General features: G+C 43.6%; 1 protein-coding gene across 1 annotated transcript in view; it reads right to left on the reverse strand.

Moving 5' to 3' along the window:
- LOC311343899 (uncharacterized protein) overlaps positions 1 to 20,815 on the reverse strand; it is a 37,484-nt gene extending 16,669 nt beyond the window's left edge. Inside the window, exon 1 of the mRNA XM_084468869.1 lies at positions 20,550 to 20,815. Coding sequence (XP_084324995.1) covers positions 20,550 to 20,644 — 95 coding nt within the window. The 5' untranslated portion in view covers positions 20,645 to 20,815. The remainder of the gene's footprint in view (positions 1 to 20,549) is intronic.
- Positions 20,816 to 21,020: the final 205 nt, after the last annotated feature.

The raw sequence follows: 21,020 nt of genomic DNA on the forward strand, positions 1-21,020 counted from the left end.
TCCCACCTTTAAGACAGGGAATAGGTCGCTGTACTGTTGCTGTTGTTGTTTATTTTTTTGTTGTTGTTATCAACAAGAGAATACCACAAAATCTGAATGGTAAAAAAAAGTGAGGAGCCATGAGCTTATACGTTTTCTAGGAATTACAAATCATATAAAAAGAAAAGTAGGGTATTTTAAACTTTGTTGTGGGTGATTCAGAGGACAGAAAGGGGAGGGCAGAAAGAGCTGTCTCCTTTACACATGTAGGATTCCTGAGGTATGCAGTGATGAGGGAAACAGACTCCTTGTCTCTCTACAGGCCTCCTTCCAACCGGGCCAGGAAGTAGAGGAGAGAAGAGGTGAGAGGAGAGGAGAGGATGAGAGGGGAGGGGAGAGGAGAGGAGGGGGGAGGGGAGAGGAGAGGAGAGGAGAGGAGAGGAGAGAGGAGGGGATGGGAGAGGAGAGGAGAGGAGAAGGGAGAGAAATCACATGCAGAGACAAAAACAGACATCAAGGCCTGAAACATTGCTCTTGCAATATCTTTCAATCAATGAAATACACACACAGACACCCTGTGCTTGTGTGTGTGTGTTTGTATGTCTTTGTGTGTGTGGGTTCATCCACCACCATACACACATAGATATACTGTATACATAGATAGAACACACAGGGTAATGCAAGTGTATGCACAGACAGGACTAAGCCAATAACAGCAGGGGGGGTCTACTCTCTACTCTCTCTGTCTCTCTCTCTCTCTGATGATAAGGTTCTGGCTTAGCTTCCCCCTGTACAGTGGATTCATTTTGTTTGAAGGCTCGCCTTGACGTGTTCTACTGTTTTACTGCACTGGCCAATTTTATTGCACCATCCTTTTTGTGCAAACCTTTTTTCATTGACGTTTATTCTTACAGATACAATCCATGGCTCTCATCATTTTAGTTCCAGCCAAAGAGGAATGCAGTGGCGATATGGCTTCATGCCTTTATAAACTTAATATATAGACACTTTATTCTTCAAACACGAAGAAGAGATATATGTGCGTATGCCATCCGTATTCGACAAAACCTTTGTAAAAATGAGTTAACCTGCAGATCTGCAGACATGACAACACGTGAATCCAAAGGGGTTGCAAAGGCGACAACTGGTCCCCAGCATGTACCAAGGCAACACATTTAGTAATTTGTTGCCAGCAGGGGAGGAGAGAGAAATTTAAACACATGCTGCAGATAAAATATGCACACACACACACACACACACACACACAGAGCATGCAATCGGAAAACGGATGAGACGGATGAAACTGGACTGATCACTCCACAGAACACAGATCTCCTCAGACAGAAGCCTGCAGTCTTTCTCCCTCTCTGTCTGACTCTCTTTCTCTTTGCTTGGGCTTTTGCTATGACTGGTCATCGTTTTATCTTCCCCCTCCTCCCCTCTCCCCATAATTTTTTCCTGTTTCCTATTTACTTTTTCTGTTTTTCAGTGAAGAACCTCAACTCTAGGGTTAGGGTTCTCTCTCTCTCTCTCTCTCTCTCTCTCTCTCTCTCTCTCTCTCTCTCTCTCTCTCTCTCTCTCTCTCTCTCTCTCTCTCTCTCAAAGACATAACGGGCTAGGGTTAGGGTTAGGGTTAACCCTAGGGTTAGGGTTAGGGTTAACCCTAACCCTATCTTGCACCCAGCGCAATTTACTTTCTACACGATGCATGTATCGTTGCTAGTTTGCCAGGCACCACTACACTTGCGCCTGGAGAGGCGTGTCGGCATTTGAGACCATCTAACTTGGGCCCAACCCTAACCCTAACCCTAACCCTGTGTGAGTGAGTGAGAGAGAGAAAGCGACGCACTCTTAAAACATTTCTTCATAAGTTGCTTCATTGTGTGTATTGTTCATTAAACATACATACAACAATACATACAACGAACAATGTAATTTAATTTCAAACAAATTTACACTAAAAATGTAACTTCATTTCAACTCTGTGCATATGACAAATGGCAAGAGCTTTATAGGAACACAACCAATGAAACACTAACCAGGCTGGCTTGGTTAGCTGATTGGCCAATCAGATTTGTCTAGACGCGATTGCAATCCAGCCTACCCATAGCATGCACGCACACTCACAGCCAGACACAACAACGATGAACAAGTTCCAGAGTGGTCTGCAGAATACAGAGCCTGTCTAACATATGTTATCTTTAGAATTATATAAACTCTACGTGGACCGTAACCCCCCCGCACCCCCTGCCGAAAATATCTTCCTGTGTGTCTGCATCCATGGTCCATGGTCCATGGTCTAGTCCTCAGTCCCAACGTAACAGTCGACTCTTCTACTCAGCTATTGAATCGCAGCAATGTTGCAACCTAGGGAAGGCGCATCGCTAACGTGTACGCTTGTATTACAGTCAACGAAGATAATGTGTTTATCAAAATACTAATGAAAAGTACTCGTTACCCAAAAAAAAAAAAAATGGTGTGTGGACCTGGTATGAACCTAGTATTAACTGATGGTGTGAACCTGGTGTGAACCTGGTATTAACTGATGGTGTGAACCTGGTGTGAACCTGGTATTAACTGATGGTGTGAACCTGGTATTAACTGATGGTGTGATCCTGGTGTGAACCTGGTATTAACTGATGGTGTGAACCTGGTATTAACTGATGGTGTGATCCTGGTGTGAACCTGGTATTAACTGATGGTGTGAACCTGGTGTGAACCTGGTATTAACTGATGGTGTGAACCTGGTATGAACCTGGTATTAACTGATGGTGTGAACCTGGTATGAACCTGGTATTAACTGATGGTGTGAACCTGGTATTAACTGATGGTGTGAACCTGGTATGAACCTGGTATTAACTGATGGTGTGAACCTGGTATTAACTGATGGTGTGAACCGATGGTGTGGACCTGGTGTGAACCTGGTATTGACTGATGGTCTGAACCTGGTGTAGACCGATGGTGTGACCAAACTTTGATAACCTAAAAATACAGACACATTGGTTTGGCGGGAGCCTGAAACCCTCTCAGTAAGAGGCAGCAGGTTCCCTTAACCAACCAAAGATCACTGCCCTTCGCCCAAACAGTCGTACCGTTCCTTCCTTTGTGTTGCTCCCTAAGTAGGTGATGAGAGGTGGATGTGGAGGGGGGGTAGGCTGTGTTTACATGAAAACCTTTCTGCGCTCATTACAGAGCAGAGAACCGGGAGTACACCTGCACATTAGAGCTCTGCTGATGGAGAGTGATAGCAAGAAGGAGACAGAGTGAGTGATGATAGCGCTCATGCTCATGATGTAGTCGGGTTCATGGTCAATAAGAAGGCCATTGTTTCAGGGAAACTTTGTCAATCGATTGAGAGGAAATACCCTGTAACTCTCCCTGTCCATATTCTACAATACTTATTACAGAATATGAATTAACCTGCAGAGACAACACATTTGAAATCCAAAGAGGTTTCTAAGACGACACAGATAAGAGCTTAAGCAGGGTTGATTATCAACGCTTATTAGGTCAGATTCCCCATTGTTAGTGTGTGCTTTTGAAACACAATTTGAAACAATACACACACACACAAACAAACATGTGGATATAGTACATACTTATACACACACACATTCATACACAGAGCCAGTACATTTAATTTGGGTCAGTAAACCAATCAATCAATAAAGCCTAAACTTGTTAAGTAATAATAGGTTTACTCCAGAAGCAAAGCCTCTGAGGAGCATTTGCCACAGGATTGGTCTTTATGGAGTGGATGATACTAGACAGGCTTTCCTTTCCTTTGTGAGAACGTGTTTCAGTACAGTTCAGGGCCGGGTTTCCTGAAACCTTCTTAAAGGCTTCTTAATGCTACGCCATTCGTAACCTCTACTATAAGTTCTACCTTAACATCTTGAGTGTTTCCCGAAACTTTGCTACGAATCTCTTTCGTACGTTGTTCGTTGGTAAGGTTGGTCTGAAGCGCTCATAGAACCTTCTTAGCTCTACCGTAGTGATGTTTCAACTCCTGACGCTAGTCGCCGCCACTACAGTAACCTTTAAAAAGGTTTTACAATTCAAAAATGAACAAAACTGTTTTCTAAATTAATGAAGACTCCTAAGAGACCGTTCGGGAACCACGCCTATAGAGGTAAACGTAGGAGTCTTCGTAGCATGTTAAGAGTGGACGTTATCGGGAAACCGGGTCCAGTACAACATCAACATACGATTTTTTTTTACATTTGATGATTAATGACATGATTTATGATAATGGGTTGTTTTGCAAATCACACAGATATTAAATATGATATCATTGTAGTAGTGCTGGGCGGTATGACTAAAAATCTATATCACGGTATTTTTCTAAATTCTAACGGTTTCACGACTCATCTAAACAATTAATTAAAAATTAATTGTAAAAAAAAAAAAAAAAAAATTAAAAAAATAAGAAGAAATACACGCTGAAAGCAGGCAGTCACGCAGCTATGGCGGGGTTAAAAACATAACTCCCATGTAATATTAAGTAATTTAACGCTGATGGACATTTGGACATTTGTTTATTTGGTTTTGAATGAATAGTTTTGGATGCATGCATCGGTTTTGAGTTGGTTTGTTACTTTGAAATCGCATACGCTCGCAACACACACACACACACACACACACACACACACACACACACACACACACACACACACACACACACACACACACACACACACACACACACACACACACACACACAAACGTTCATTCATGGCTGCAACCACTACAACCTGCCGATCTTCAATCAAAACAACATCAAGTAAGTGATGCCGCACGCAGTCGTACCATGCGTGTTTAGAAGCCAACATTGAAAAGGGTCCCGTCTGAAACAGTCGCCCGGCGCAGTGTTCCAAACGTTGTGTAATCAAATACCGGTATGTATAAAATTCATATCATAATGAAAATACACACCGGTATTCAGTGTGAACCGGTATACCGCCCAGCACTACATTGTAGGTAGGTCATTTCATTTGCAAGTTTCTGCTGCACTCATTGACTCAGTAAATAACCCACAGGTGTTTACCATTTCCTAATCAGCCTTTTACTGGCTGTAGCCGGATCCGATATAGCAATATGACAAAGAGATCATACGTCCCTGGAGCCAACATAACCAACATAACTTCACCATTTGTAACCGGATAAATCAAACGCAATGAAGCTTGCATAGTTGGGTGGATGTGGAGGGTGTGTTAACAAGCAGCAGAAGGGAGGAGGAGGAGGAAGAACAGTGTCTGGAATGTAAGATGGAGAAGGAGGATAGAGATGGGAAAAAACAACAACAAAAAAACACACGCCCAGATAATTAGAGAATGACAAAGTAAACAAATGGTTAATTAAATGTGTGCCAAGTACCCGCTGTGATCGAACAGAGTAGCCTTCGAGAGAGAGAGAGAGAGAGAGAGAGAGAGAGAGAGAGAGAGAGAGAGAGAGAGAGAGAGAGAGAGAGAGAGAGAGAGAGAGAGAGAGAGAGAGAGAGAGAGAGAGAGAGAGAGAGAGAGAGAGAGAGAGAGAGAGAGAGAGAATTTGACAGGAGAAGCGTTACTATGATTAAAAAGTATATAAACTATAGAACATTTGAAGTAAGTGATATGTGGTGCAGTTCAGCAGGAATTTCATAATTTCAGCAGGAACCCTCCGCCGGTCAGTTGAAGTGTTACTGCCATGAGGATGTGAGCTGGCTGGACAACAATCAGTTTTGTGTTAAGGATGGGCTGCCCCTATATGTATGGAGGAGAGAGGAGAGGAAAGTTGAAGAGGAGAGGAGGAGAGGAGAAGCGGGGAGAGGAGAGGAGAAGTGAGGAGGAGAGGAGAAGAGAGGAGAGGAGAAATTAGGAGAGGAGAGAGGAGGAGAGCAGTGTGGAGAGGAGATCCGAGGAGAGGAGAAAGAATGAGAGGAGCGGAGATGACAAATGGGCCCCCTCTAAAGTAGCGGCCCTCTGGGAATGCTCTGGTATTTCCTGTGCATGTTGTCCTACACTGCTGATGCGCGCGCACACACACACACACACACACACACACACACACACACACACACACACGCACACTAATTCATACTGGAGATATCACCTCCCTTCCCAATTACACAGTTATGGGCCGGGAAAAAATGGCGGCCCCCTTTTGCCAGTTCCATCAAATAAACAAAACAAACTCCCAAGCGTCAAAACAATGCTAATTTCCTGTTACCCACATTCCCACTTTGGCCTTTATCGACACTTGATTTAACCACCCGATGTTAACTGGTTCTCCATCACAGCAGTGTGTTTTCCTTCTCTCGGCCAATGCCCCTCATCCTCTTCATCCCTTCTTGTCCCTCATCATCATCATCAGCACACACTTCCTCCTTCTCGTCCTCCTCCCTCTAATTAAGTCTTCACAAACATCCATCTGGGCTTTCCCACCAAGGAGTTGTCATGGGCTACAAAGAGCTTCCCCTTCCCCCAACATACACAAACACACACACACTCACACACACCAACACACACTCGCTCCGTCTGAACTTGCAGCTAAATCTCACCACTAGTGATGAACAAACAAGGCAAAACTGCAGAACAAAGAGAAAGGAGAATAGGGCCCCAGCCTGCACTGAATAACCAGTGCTCAACTTCCACAAGAGCAAATAGTAAAACGTTGAGAACTGTCCGAGAGAGCTATCTGCCATTGTTACTGCGGTGCGGTGTGCCACACTACACACCCAGCATACTTTGCAAATACAGCTGATGATACTGGACACTTTACAGGTCTGGGAATCAAAAAAAGGGTGTATCAATGATGGCAGTTTGCCTGTGTGTGTGTGTGTATGTGCACGTGCGTGCGCGCGTGCATAAGGGCTGTCACTTTTTATTTGATATTCAAATATGAATTTGAATATGATGTGACATATCCGTATTCGAATATATATAATCAAACCGGTTTTTAAAGTGCCATGTTGTGTTACAGTCTATGATTAGACCGTTTGGATTTTACTTTTTATTTTATTGTTTGCCATCTCATCCATTCGCGGGTGCGCTAATCAAGCGAATAATAGTATATCCTGATTCGAAAATGGATAACACACAGAGCAGCCAGCCTGAGTGGTAAGTTGCTGTCATCCCCGCTGACAGCAACACACTGTATTGGTGGAGAGACACGGGCTGCCATTGATATTGATTAAGTTGATAACCTGTTTCAAACAAAGAGGATATGGCCTAAGTCCTGTTTATGTCTCCTCTTGTCTCGTAATGAATTTGTGATTTATTACAGAGGCGGGGCCTCGTAGATATTTGTGTGTGTGTGTGTGTGTGTGTGCATGTGTGTGACCCTCCTCCAGCTCCACCTCTCGGTTGTTACCTCGAGGTTCCGGAGGTGGGATCCTGCCGTGGGGTATAGCTGCTGCAGGTGATGTCATGCTGTCACGGTAACAACAACAACAACAACAGCGAACCCTGGGTCACCCTATCTGCTTGATCAGCGACCATCAGCACTCTGTCACCCGGGACAGGAAGGCCTACCTACAGCCAGCAGGAACTTCATTGGTCCTATTGAGCAGACAGTGTCCCCATCCAGAGTACAGTCATCTCAGATCCATTCCAGTCATTCAGGAGCAGGGAAGGATAAGGTGCCAACATGGACACTCAATTTTTACATTAGATTCGACCCCATCAGTGTTCAACTCGAGCTGCTTAACTATACTTTTCTCCAATAATTTCAATCATTAGCACTTCTTTGAGGCTAATTGTATGCTATTATACGAATATATCTGTTATTCACTTATTTAAACACCATGTATTGTCTGCACGAGTGTGTGTGAGTTCATGTGTTTCTATGCAAGAGTTTCAGCATTATAACCAGACGATATTTTCTCCCCTCTCCTTGTTCGCAGAACCACAGCTCTACAGATGTTTTTCGACAGCTGCAGGACACACCCTGTGTGTAATATCTCGCTGTCTCTGGGTTAAGTACTTATGTAGAACGGAGCAAGGCTTCCCCGTTGTGCCAATTTCCATCCTTTCGAAGCGTTTGCATGAAGAAATGTCTTTGGCACAAAAGGGACAGAGTCAAAGTTTCCAGGCGGAGAGAGTTTAATGGTCTTTATCTTGGAGTGCTTGCGAAAACAATCCCTTATTTATTGTGTTCAATGCCATTGGGCAATGAAAGGGCAGAATTCCACCAGAAACAATGTGCAGAGGACATTTGGATGGAGGTCAACTCTTCTGGCACATTTGAACAAAAGCTGGGCTTGCTGAAAGGTCACACGTTGAAAACGCTGACTGGACGATTTCAGGGATCTTTGTCTAGAAATCGAATTATTTAAAAAAACGGTCTAACCTCTTTCTTTCCTGGGCCTAGGCTTGTTCATTCGGGCTACACCACGTAGCACAGAAAGCAGAAATCTCAAATTGTAAATACTGTCGATAAGTCAACTGTATTTTCCATTTCATCATGCCTATGATACCGGAAGTTATAGCGTAAACTCAAAGCAATTCAGATTCATACTCAGAGTCCCCCAGGGGAAATTCGGTTTACAGCCAACCCATCCATTAAGGGTAAAAAGTGCATTGGTATACAATGTTAAAAGTAATAAAATATAAATAAGTAAGTACTGCAGCAGTCATACATCGCCCTGTATACAGATGTCTCTCTCTCATAACATCCTACACATGCACATGCAATCATTGCACACTGCAATATGGGATCCATTTGGACTCCTAAACAATTTATATGTTCAGACACACCCACAGAGAGAGAGCGAGAAAGAGGGAGAGCGAGCACGATGAAGGGAGAGAGAGGCAGCCATGTCTCATCATGTCTGTTGGCTGCTATTACCCAGAAGCATCATATTAGACCCACATGAATCTGAACAACGTTTAAAGATCGATAGGCGGTCGTTAAGAGATTACTCCTCTCTAAAGTTAGAACCCGTAAAACAGCCATTACCTACTGTTGTCATCATAGCAAACTTACTGCCACCCAGATACTAGGGAGAGAGACAGAGACAGAATGACAGAGAGGGAGAGAGAGAGAGAGGGAGCGAGAGAGAGAGAGGGAGAGAGAGACACACAGAGAGACAGAGACACACAGAGACAGAGACAGAAAGACAAGGAGACAGAGAGAGAGAGAGAGAGGGGGAGAGAGAGAGAGTGAGAGAGAGACACACAGAGACAGAGACACACAGAGACAGAGACAGAAAGACAAGGAGACAGAGAGAGAGAGAGAGACAAGGAGACAGAGAGAGAGAGACAGAGAAGAGAAATTATGAAATTAAATGATTAAATATACAGATCTCAAATTCCAATTGGCAATTCTAAAACTGTTTAACACTGTTCTTAGCTCCGGGATCTGCCCCAATATTTGGAACCAATCCACAGAAGTGGAGATAAATTTGACCCTAATAACTACAGAGGGGTCTGTGTCAACAGCAACCTCTCTAAAATTCTATGTATGATTATAACTAGCAGACTCCTTAACATCCTGACTGACAATAATGCCATAAGCAAAAACCAAATCGGCTTCTTACCAAATGATCGTACAACAGACCGTATATTCACATTAAGCACCCTCATTGACCACCAAATAAACCAAAACAAAAGCAAACTATTCTCCTGCTCTGTAGACTTTAAAAAAGCCTTTGACTCAATTTGGCATGATGGTCTGTTGTTTAAATTAATAGAAAGTGGTGTTGGAGGAAAAACTTACGACATCATAAAGTCCATGTACACAAACAACAAATGTGCAGTTAAGATAGGAAAGAAACACACAGACTTCTTCCCACAAAGTCGGGGTGTGAGACAGGGATGCAGGTTGAGTCTGACCCTGTTCAATATATACATTAACCAACTAGCAAGGACATTAGAACAGTCTGCAGCCCCCAGCATAACACTAGTACGTCTAGTAGACACCGAAATCAAATGTCTGCTGTTTGCAGATGACCCAGTGCTGCTGTCCCCAACCAAAGAAGGCCTACCGCAGCACCTAGATCTTCTGCACAGCTTCCTCCAAAACCTGGGCACTGACAGTGAAACAGTGAAACAGCCTCAACAAATACACATTCCACCCAGACACTTACTCAAGAGCAAACAAAAAACAATACCTACCTCGGCATAAACATGAACGCCACAGGACATTTCAACCAAGCTGTTAATGACCTGAGAGATAAGGCATTTTATGCCATAAAAAGAAATATCAAACTAGACATCCCAATTGAAAATTGTTGACGCAGTGATAGAGCCCATTGCGCTCTACGGCTGTGAGGTCTGGACTCACCAACCAAGATTTTATAAAATGGGACAAACATCAAATTGAAACTCTTCATGCAGAATTCTACAAATCAATACTAAGTCCAAAGAAAGACACCAAATAATGCATGTAGAGCAGAATTAGGATGATATCCAACCGTTATGAAAATTCAGAAGAGAGCCCTAAAATTGTATAACCACCTTAAGGAAAGTGACAGCAACTGGGACTCCAACACACAACAAATTATAACTAGGGATGCACCGAAATTTCGGCCACCGAAAATTTTTGGCCGAAAATGGCCCAAAAGCGCATTTCTGGCTTTCGGCCGAAACACTTTTATCACCGAAACAACACGGCCGAAACAGGAAATTGTGATGACACAAACAAAAACCGCGGCCAGCACACGCTTGTCTGGATAAGCGCCTCTGCGCCATAGATCATCAGTGAAACAAATGACACCTCTAGCTAAATGTAGTAATCTAGAGAACCAGCTACAACCTTGTTTTCATCCATACAAGCCGTCTTTAGCGACGGCTCGCTATGAGACAGCTTCTATGAGCTGTCGGCTATCAGCCGCGAGTTTAGGGACCGTCCGCAAAGTGCCGACAGCTTCTATGAGCTTTCGGCTATCATCCGCGAGCTTAGGGACCGTCTGCAAAGTGCAAAACAAAAAACAGTGTTGTTGTTTTTTCAGTGCTAAATAAATATTTTTATACTTTTAATAATTGTAATTGATTTATTCTTTGAATTGCAATGCCTTGATTTTAGTGAGGTTAGTACACAGTCATAGCTATAAATGCAATGGTAGGCCTACTAATAATTGGCATAATCATTTATTTCGGTGTTTCGGTTTTCGGTTTTCGGCCTTGGTTTCCTCATTTTCGGTTTTCGGTTTCGGCCAAGAATTTTCATTTCGGTGCATCCCTAATTATAACCCTAAACCATTATTATAAGAAAACAAAAGGTAAAGTATTTGGCACATTGACTCAGCGAACACAGCTCCCAAGAGAAGACAGACTGTGCTCCCACTGCACACTAAACCAACTAGAAACAGAGCTGCACTCGCTGACTGTGAGTCAGACGAAGACATCAGGAACACACACTTCCCACTGATTACAAAGACATGCAAGGACTTTAAAGACACTCCAGATGCTCACAAACTGCCATACCTGTTGGGAGAAATACAACAGTGTGCGATCACAGCAGCAAGATTCATCACCTGTGATGAGAGAAGGACCTCAAACTCCCCATAAACAGACTCACCCCCCTGGGGATGCACCCCCCATTCTTCACACAATAATTGCACTATTGCACACATCCTCCATATTGTAAATACTGTGTATTTAGAGTGTATCTTTAACTTATCTGAGATACTGTAACTTGTAATTTTTATAATATTGTACATTTTACTTTTTATAGTACTTTTATAGTATAATATTTGATATGTATAGATATTTTGTATTTAACGTTTAATACTTATTATATTATATATTTAAGCAATAGATCACGACAGGCCGTGGTATACGCTCATTATACCACAGTTAAGGGGCGTTGTCCGTCCCGACGCGCAGCGGAGGGGCGGCGACCCCCTTCACTGTGGTATAATGACCGTATATCACTGACTGAAGTGATCTATTGCTTTTATAAAACGGTTACGTAAATATGGCGAAATTAAAGTCATAGACACCCTCAATTTTGAAAAAGCGAGAAAGTCGGAAAAGCATTTTTTTTAACAAATACAGAAAAGTAGTCCCTCCTGGCTGCCGGCAAAGTGTACGGCGGTTGCTATGCAACACACTAGCGTCCTTCAGAGAGAAGGCTAGAGACGGTAGCTTGGTTCGCCGGCAATTTAGCAATTTAGAAGGCTAAATTGCCGGCGACCGTGTGCCTATTGCTTTACATGCTTTCTTTAGGCTTCAGTGAACTATGCTATCGCTTTTATATATAAATAAACAACAGTTCAAGTTAGGCGCGGAGTGATACTGGACTCTGTAAACTGAACGGGCGTCATAGCTGTGTGTATACGCTCAATATACAACGGTTGGGAACCAATCAGATCGCTTGATTTAGGCCCCCCGTTTTATAATATACTATATACCTGACCTTTTTACTTTTTTATTTTATTTTCAAACCCTTTCTATTTTATTGTTCATCTGCTTTGGCAATGCAAATGTTTATTTCTCATGCCAATAAAGCTTTTTTGAATTGAATTGAATTGAGAGACAGAGAGAGAGAGACGGAGAGACAGAGAGAGAGACAGAGATACAGAGACGGAGCAGTGATAGTCTAAATGACTTCTCACTGACATTGACAGATATATCAAAGGGCAATCAGACACGCCTTTGTGATCCTTCCTCTGTGTGACAAAGCAGTGGCTGCTTTCTGATGCCTTCTCCCGCAGCACGAGAGGAGCCCTGCCTCCTCTTTTTGGGGGGCCAGCACCCTAACCCTAATCCTGCCTAACCCTAACCCTAACCCAGCACCCTAACCCTAATCCTGCCTAACCCTAACCCTAACCCAGCACCCTAACCCTAATCCTGCCTAACCCAGCACCCTAACCCTAATCCTGCCTAACCCTAACCCTAACCCAGCACCCTAACCCTAATCCTGCCTAACCCTAACCCTAACCCAGCACCCTAACCCTAATCCTGCCTAACCCTAACCCTAACCCTAACCCAGCACCCTAACCCTAATCCTGCCTAACCCTAACCCTAACCCAGCACCCTAACCCTAATCCTGCCTAACCCTAACCCTAACCCTAACCCAGCACCCTAACCCTAACCCTGCCTAACCCTAACCCTCACCAATAGGCTAACCCTAACCCTCACCAATAGGCTAGGAAGAAGCTATTTAAGATCTGGAAAGGTTTTCCCATGGTCTGGTTTATTTGCATAGAGAAATTATATTTCTCTAGAAATGCAAGAAATCTATGTGCTTAGAGAAATGCTATAGGAGTTGAATGTATTGTTATTATTATTAGTACTGTTGGTATTATTATTTATTAACAGTAACATGCAGCCCATCAGGTGAGGCAGAGGCCATGCCCAACTAAAGGTAAGCCAGAAGGTAGAGAATACACTCAAACACCAACACACACACACAGACTACACACTCAAACACCAACACACACACACACACACACACACACACACACACACACACACACACACACAGACTACACACTCAAACAGCAACACACAGACTACACACTCTCAAACACCAACACACACACACACAGACTACACACTCAAACACCAACACACACACAGACTACACACTCTCAAACACCAACACACACACAGACTACACACTCTCAAACACCAACACACACACACACACACACACACACACACACAGACTACACACTCAAACACCAACACACACACACAGACTACACACTCTCAAACACCAACACACACACACACACACACACACACACACACACACACACACACACACACACAGACTACACTCTCAAACACCAACACACACACACACACACACACACACACACACACACACACAGACTACACACTCTCAAACACCAACACACACACACACACACACAGACTACACACTCAAACACCAACACACACACACACACACACAGACTACACACTCTCAAACACCAACACACACACACACACACACACTCAAACACCAACACACACACACAGACTACACACTCAAACACCAACACACACACACACACACACACACACACACACAGACGACACACTCTCAAACACCAACACACACACACACAGACTACACACTCTCAAACACCAACACACACACACACACACACAGACTACACACTCTCAAACACCAACACACACACACACACACACACTCAAACACCAACACACACACAGACTACACACTCAAACACCAACACACACACACACACACACACACACACACAGACTACACACTCTCAAACACCAACACACACACACACACACACTCAAACACCAACACACACACAGACTACACACTCAAACACCAACACACACACACACACACACACACACACAGACTACACACTCTCAAACACCAACACACACACACACACACACACTCAAACACCAACACACACACACAGACTACACACTCAAACACCAACACACACACACACACACACACACACACACACAGACGACACACACTCAAACACCAACACACACACAGACTACACACTCAAACACCAACACACACACACACACACACACACACACACACACAGACTACACACTCTCAAACACCAACACACACACACACACACACTCAAACACCAACACACACACAGACTACACACTCAAACACCAACACACACACACACACACACACACACACAGACTACACACTCTCAAACACCAACACACACACACACACACACAGACTACACACTCAAACACCAACACACACACACACACACACACACACACACACAGACTACACACTCTCAAACACCAACACACACACAGACTACACTCTCAAACACCAACACACACACACACACACACACAGACGACACACTCTCAAACACCAACACACACACACACAGACTACACACTCAAACACCAACACACACACACACACACACACACACACACACACACACACACACACACAGACTACACACTCTCAAACACCAACACACACACACACACACACACACACACACACACACACACACACACACACACACACACACAGACTACACACTCTCAAACACCAACACACACACACACACACACAGACTACACACTCTCAAACACCAACACACATACAGACACACACACACAGACTATACACTCAAACACCAACACACACACACACACACACACACAGACTACACACTCTCAAACACCAACACACACACACACACACACACACACACACACACACACACACACACACAGACTACACACTCTCAAACACCAACACACACACACACACACACACACACACACACACACACACACACACACAGACTACACACTCTCAAACACCAACACACACACACAGACTACACACTCTCAAACACCAACACACACACACACACACACACACACACACACACACACACACACAGACTACACACTCTCAAACACCAACACACACACACACACACACACACAGACTACACACTCTCAAACACCAACACACACACACACACACACACACACACACACACACACACAGACTACACATTCTCAAACACCAACACACACACACACACACACACACACAGACTACACATTCTCAAACACCAACACACACACACACACACACACACACACACACACACACACTACACACTCTCAAACACCAACACACACACACCTCCGCCCCACCCTCACCCGACCACCCAGGTGTGTTCCGTCCAACGGTTTTGCTGTAACTCTAGAACGTGGAACCTTTTACTCTTAATCATGCATGAGGCTGCGTAGACTCTGGCAGGCAGAGCTGCCACACAAACACCCCAGGCCTGTACACAATGTGGAATAAAAGCCCATAGCATTTGTCTGTGCAAGTCGTGTTCTTTCACAGGAGCCCCGATGGCAACAAAAGAGGTGATACTGAGACATTAATGGTGCTAATTTAAGGGGAATCAGGCAGATTGATAACTTCTTCTCCCACAGGCAGTCAATTTAGATTGATGACTATCAAAGGGTGTTGAAAGTAATTAAGCTACAAACTGCATTTTCTGTTGCTTGATATTTTTTTAGGTAACAGTATTATTATTCTTTGGGACTTCTGAAGCTGACACAACACTGAAATCAATATTTATAGGAACCTGAGAGTCCCAACGTATCTTTAATTAGACAGTGGTAACCATTAACCGTTACAAACGAACTGGCCGGCTGCTGACTGGTACTTCATTTGTTTTGGCTGTTAGGGTTAGGTTAGGTTAGGGTTAGGGTTAGGTTAGGTTACCCTAACCCTTTCAGATATTTAACCAATGTTTGTGAATTGCCTGTGCCAAAGAGATTACATTTGGGATGAAACCATTAATTTAATCAGAGAATATGAATTTACTCATTTAGATCCCAACCACGTAGACAGAAATAAAAACCTAAAAGAGGTTGATGTCTTTAACAAGTTGTAGTTGTTTTTTTAGAGAGAGAAAGAGATGGAGAGAAAGAAAGACAGAGTTCTGACTATGATCACTGTGGCAAGGATGTGTGTACATGATGCATTGAAAATACTAGAACTTGACTTGCTGGCTTAATATCCCAATATATATCCCAATATCTCATACATCCCAATTCCAAGTCATATTATCTTACAGTCAGCATTCAGGTCTTGGTAATCAAGATTTTAAACATTGAGCAATACATTACAATAATGATTGGCATTTCAGGAAGAGCAGACACCAGTGGCGGCTGGTGATAAAAATTGTTGGTGGGGCGCAGTAATAGTCTGGGGTCCCCCCCCCAGAATAATGCAGTAATAGTCTGGGGTCCCCCCCCCAGAATAATTAGAATTTGGTAGATTTGATTTCCTGTATTCTGGTGCATTTTAGGGCCACTACCTATTACCTATAACCTACTTACTATTCATTCAGATTCATAGCCTACATCCTGACTTGCAGGGCCTGGACAAGCTTACACTGCATATACAGACCTACTTTATGGCCATTCCACCAGCTATTGCTATTTGACCCATTGTTGTTATTCTGATATTGAGGCAAATCATGATCACTGTCCTATAGCGTCCATTTTTTCTCAATGTCTATTTCAAATGCAGTTAGAAATATGGGACAGTTGCTTCATTTTGTTTATATGCTACAGGCCGAAAGACTAAATTAATACGTAACTTACTTGCTCCTTTTAAGTATAACATTGCTTGGGGAGTCCAATTCTTCCACTGAAATGGGTGGAAAGTGCTTTTACAACTCTGCTATTTAGCGATATATCTCTTCTTTACATATAGTTGTGTTGCACGAATGCTGCTGAGGGAGGTAGCCTATTTGATTGATTCGCTTGAATTGAATTGTCCAATCATGTGGTGATCAAAAAACAGAAAAGCCATACCATTGGCCTGGGGCGCACACTGGTGCGACCCGAGGGCGAACTTTCTTGTGCCAATGAAAAGCCGTCTCTGTTTGATAGACAGCAAAAAGTTTGCGAGCTTACATTGACTTCAACGTGGCTGGTGCCTCTGACTTGGAGGAGGGCTTTATTTCGAATGACCAATAACAAGCCTAGCCCAAGTAATTGACGTTAATCCGCATTTAAATGGTTGCTGGCAGTGGCAAGTACGGTCTATCACGTATCATGTATTTTTGTTGATTTATTTTGTATTTATAATAGTTGATTCATAGTTGGCAGATATATTCAAGTGAATATTTCATGGAGGGGCAGTGCCCTACGCCCTCGATTGACCCACCGCCACTGTGCACTGTGACACAAATCTCTATGAAATATGCTGTTGCTTATAACATGTTAGTGAGCCTGACGACAACCGGTGAATACGACACTATCCGGCGAAGTCTGATATTTATTTAAATGTGTCAGTGTCTCTCCAGAATCAATGAGTCAGGGGTATGTTTGTAAGCTGTATATGGCGTTAGGGTTATGTATATGTTAGTTGTATATGTATATGTTGGGAGTCATCATGGAACCACAGATGTCTGCATACAGCAGACATACCTAACCCTAGGGTTAGTACTAACCCTAACCCTAACCCTCCATACATACTAACCCTAACACTGAACCTTAATGAAGAGAGGACACGCTCCTTCATACTGATTTAAATTCCCAAATTTATATAATAATAATAATAAATCTGATTTATATAGCGCTTAATATGGTACTCTAAGTATATATTTATATGTTGTTAGAGACCAAACAATGCCATCACACCATCCATTTTCTTTCTCTTTTCACCTTACAAATATCAACAGACCTATCTTTGAATAAATACCCACCGGATTATTGCTTGGCATTTAAGGACTATTAGCAGTTAAAAAGTTTAAGTGTTGAAATAGTTTTTAGCTTTTAGTCAAATCAGCCCAGGACACTGTACCTATTGGAAAGGGCCTGCATGCAGTTTTCCATAAATGGGGATTTTTTATACAAGACATTTTTGGCAGAGATGTTCACGACTTTTGTTGCTGAATAGAATGAAAAGTATTTCCTGTTGGACAGCTTTGTTTAACGTTCTCTGGTCCGTTGATTCTCTCTCTGAGGCTGTAGACTCTGCTTTCTGTCTCTATCGGTCTCTCTCTTGGGTATCCCCAGCCCATCCTGCAGAAGGGTCTGGAGAGAAGCAATACATTTCTTTCTGCTTCCGATACGTTTTTGCGGGAGCCAATCACCAAGCTGGCTTTTCCCCCTGGCGCGCTATTTGCTGGTTTAACACAATGACGACATGAGTCATTTGAACTAGGCCCGTTGATCACGCCTCTTGTGCTGAAGAAATTGACAGCAGCCTCCCTAGACCAGGCTAACTCTCTGCCAGACTAACTCTCTGTCTCTGTCTCTCCAGCTCATTTAAGGATACACACATCTGTGTGTGTGTATGTGTGCGCCTTGTGTGTTTAGGCAGAGGCAGTCCTCAGAGGTCTGGGAGACTGAGGACAGACCTCAGCTCTGTGAATAGAGGGGCTGTGAGATCGCTCTGCTATTCTTCAGAGCTCCCCAACAAAGCGCCTGTTTCCCATTCAGGACACAAGGAAGGTCATTAGATGCATATATATTCAGACAGGAAAGATATGAGATATGTATTTCACATGCAAACGTGACACCCTTGAGTAAACTTATAGTATAGAGTGCATCTCGCACATACTCCAGAGCACGCTGTTCAGACACAGTATTCTCCATGACATCATCCTGCCCTGCAACCTCTCCCTTTAGTCACATCGTCGCTGGGAGATTTCACATGGGGTGAACTCTTGTTCACTTTGTGTGTGTGTTAGGGTTAGGGTTAGGGTTAGGGTTAGGGTTAGTCTGTGTCTGTGTCTTTGGGTTAGGGTTAGGGTTGGGGTTAGGGTTAGTCTGTGTCTGTGTCTTTTCATGTGTGACCACAGTAAAAGACAAGTCTAGTGTGTGGGTATTGCTTCAGCAACAAACAATATATGCAATGAAATGTAGTCTTTTGATGGTGACCTTGATCGTATAGGAGGCATTTCCACAATAATTGCTCTTTGAAATGGGTAACATAATTGCAGCCAGCATATCTCTTTCTTTTTTTTACATTACACGCCCCCGGGACTCCAAACTGTTTAGAAATGAGAGGGGCGGGGAGCAGGGACATTTATCTCCAGATAAGCAGCCATCATGTAGGTCCCCCTTGACCCAGCTCTTCAGATATAACTTGTAATTTGTCATCACTTTGTTGATAGACCAGTCAGTCATCCATGTACGGAGGAGTCATATGGAAGGAGTGTGTTCAGAGCATTGTTGGGTTTATACAAGCGAGCTGATTCACTGGAACAGTTTGGTTTGCATGATTATGGAGAAAGAGGGGGAGACGTGGAGAGAGAGCGAGAGAGAGGGACAGACAGAGAGAGAGACAGGCAGACATAGAGAGAGAGAGACAAACAGACAGAGAGAAAGAGAGAGACATTTTCAAAGGAGCTTTTAGAGAGTGTCGCCATCGTGATGACTAGTGTTGTTTCAAACGATCTGGCCTCTATCTTAACACATCGCATGGTAATACAATCGAAATACACTATTCAGTCTGACCTAGGCCTACTTCTCAATAGTAAAAAGTGAAGATAACACACTCCTATTTATGTCAAGCTTGAAAGGTACAATCTATGTAGCAGTCCGTCCATCTCTCAGACCAGCAGCCGAGCCGCGCCAGCGAGCTGTTAACCGGCTGTCACCCAGGTGCTCTGCGCGCCGTCCCACAGGTGGGCAGGCACCTGGCACGCGTCATGGAGGCGCATGGTGGGCCAAGACGCAGCCACCTCTGAAAGTTCTCCTCCACCTCTCCTAAAGTTTCTATCGTGGTAGATGAGTCCTCCGCCGGTTGTATTTCATTTAGTCACGGAAGACCTGCAAACGAAATCCCCCATTGGCGTGTCGCTGTCCATTCCTTCCTCGTTAGATTAATTAAAACAGAGGCTCCAGTTACACAGCACGAGTTCCAGTTTCTCAAGTGAGATATGTCGACCAGTTCCACAGGGGGACGGCTCGCCTCTTTCCATTTCTGTTGATACACTGTTCCCCGAAACGTAGGCCTGCTATCTAACTAGTAAACCCATTAAATATTAATGGATTTTTCTTATATATATATATATATATATGTCATATATAATATATATGTTGTTGTTTTTTCCACAAATCCACATTATATGACATAATTAGAGTAATTACCAGTTGGTGGACGAGCGGGGGTTGAGAATATCCTCCTTGGCGGTGAGCAGATAAAGGTTGTAGGTATCGAGGTTGACCGCTGCTTGCATGGTCATGATGGCAAAAGTTTCCAGACACTAACTCCCAATCTTCACTGAGAGGCTGTCAGCGGGAGAGTCCGACCGCCACCAGGAGAAAAAGATAAATACAAATACAAACTGACGCACACACGTCCACGCCTACAACAGGTATGTTTTGCAATAGCATGCAAAGAGTTGAAAGTTGAAGTTCCAAATAGAGAAGAATTGCCACGGGACGCCAGCTATGTATGCAAGCGCTGCACGCTCAGCGCGGGGAGGAGGAGAGACTGTGATGGACGAAGGGAACACAGCCGAGCGAGATGGAAGAAGTTTTCACCGAAGAGCCCCACCCCCTCTTCTGGAGAGAAAAGCACAATAACTTGTCCGAGCTGCTGGGGCACCAGAAGAACGC

This window comes from Micromesistius poutassou (assembly GCF_964030765.1).
Source record: "Micromesistius poutassou genome assembly, chromosome: 5".
NCBI classification, from domain to species: Eukaryota; Metazoa; Chordata; class Actinopteri; order Gadiformes; family Gadidae; genus Micromesistius; species Micromesistius poutassou.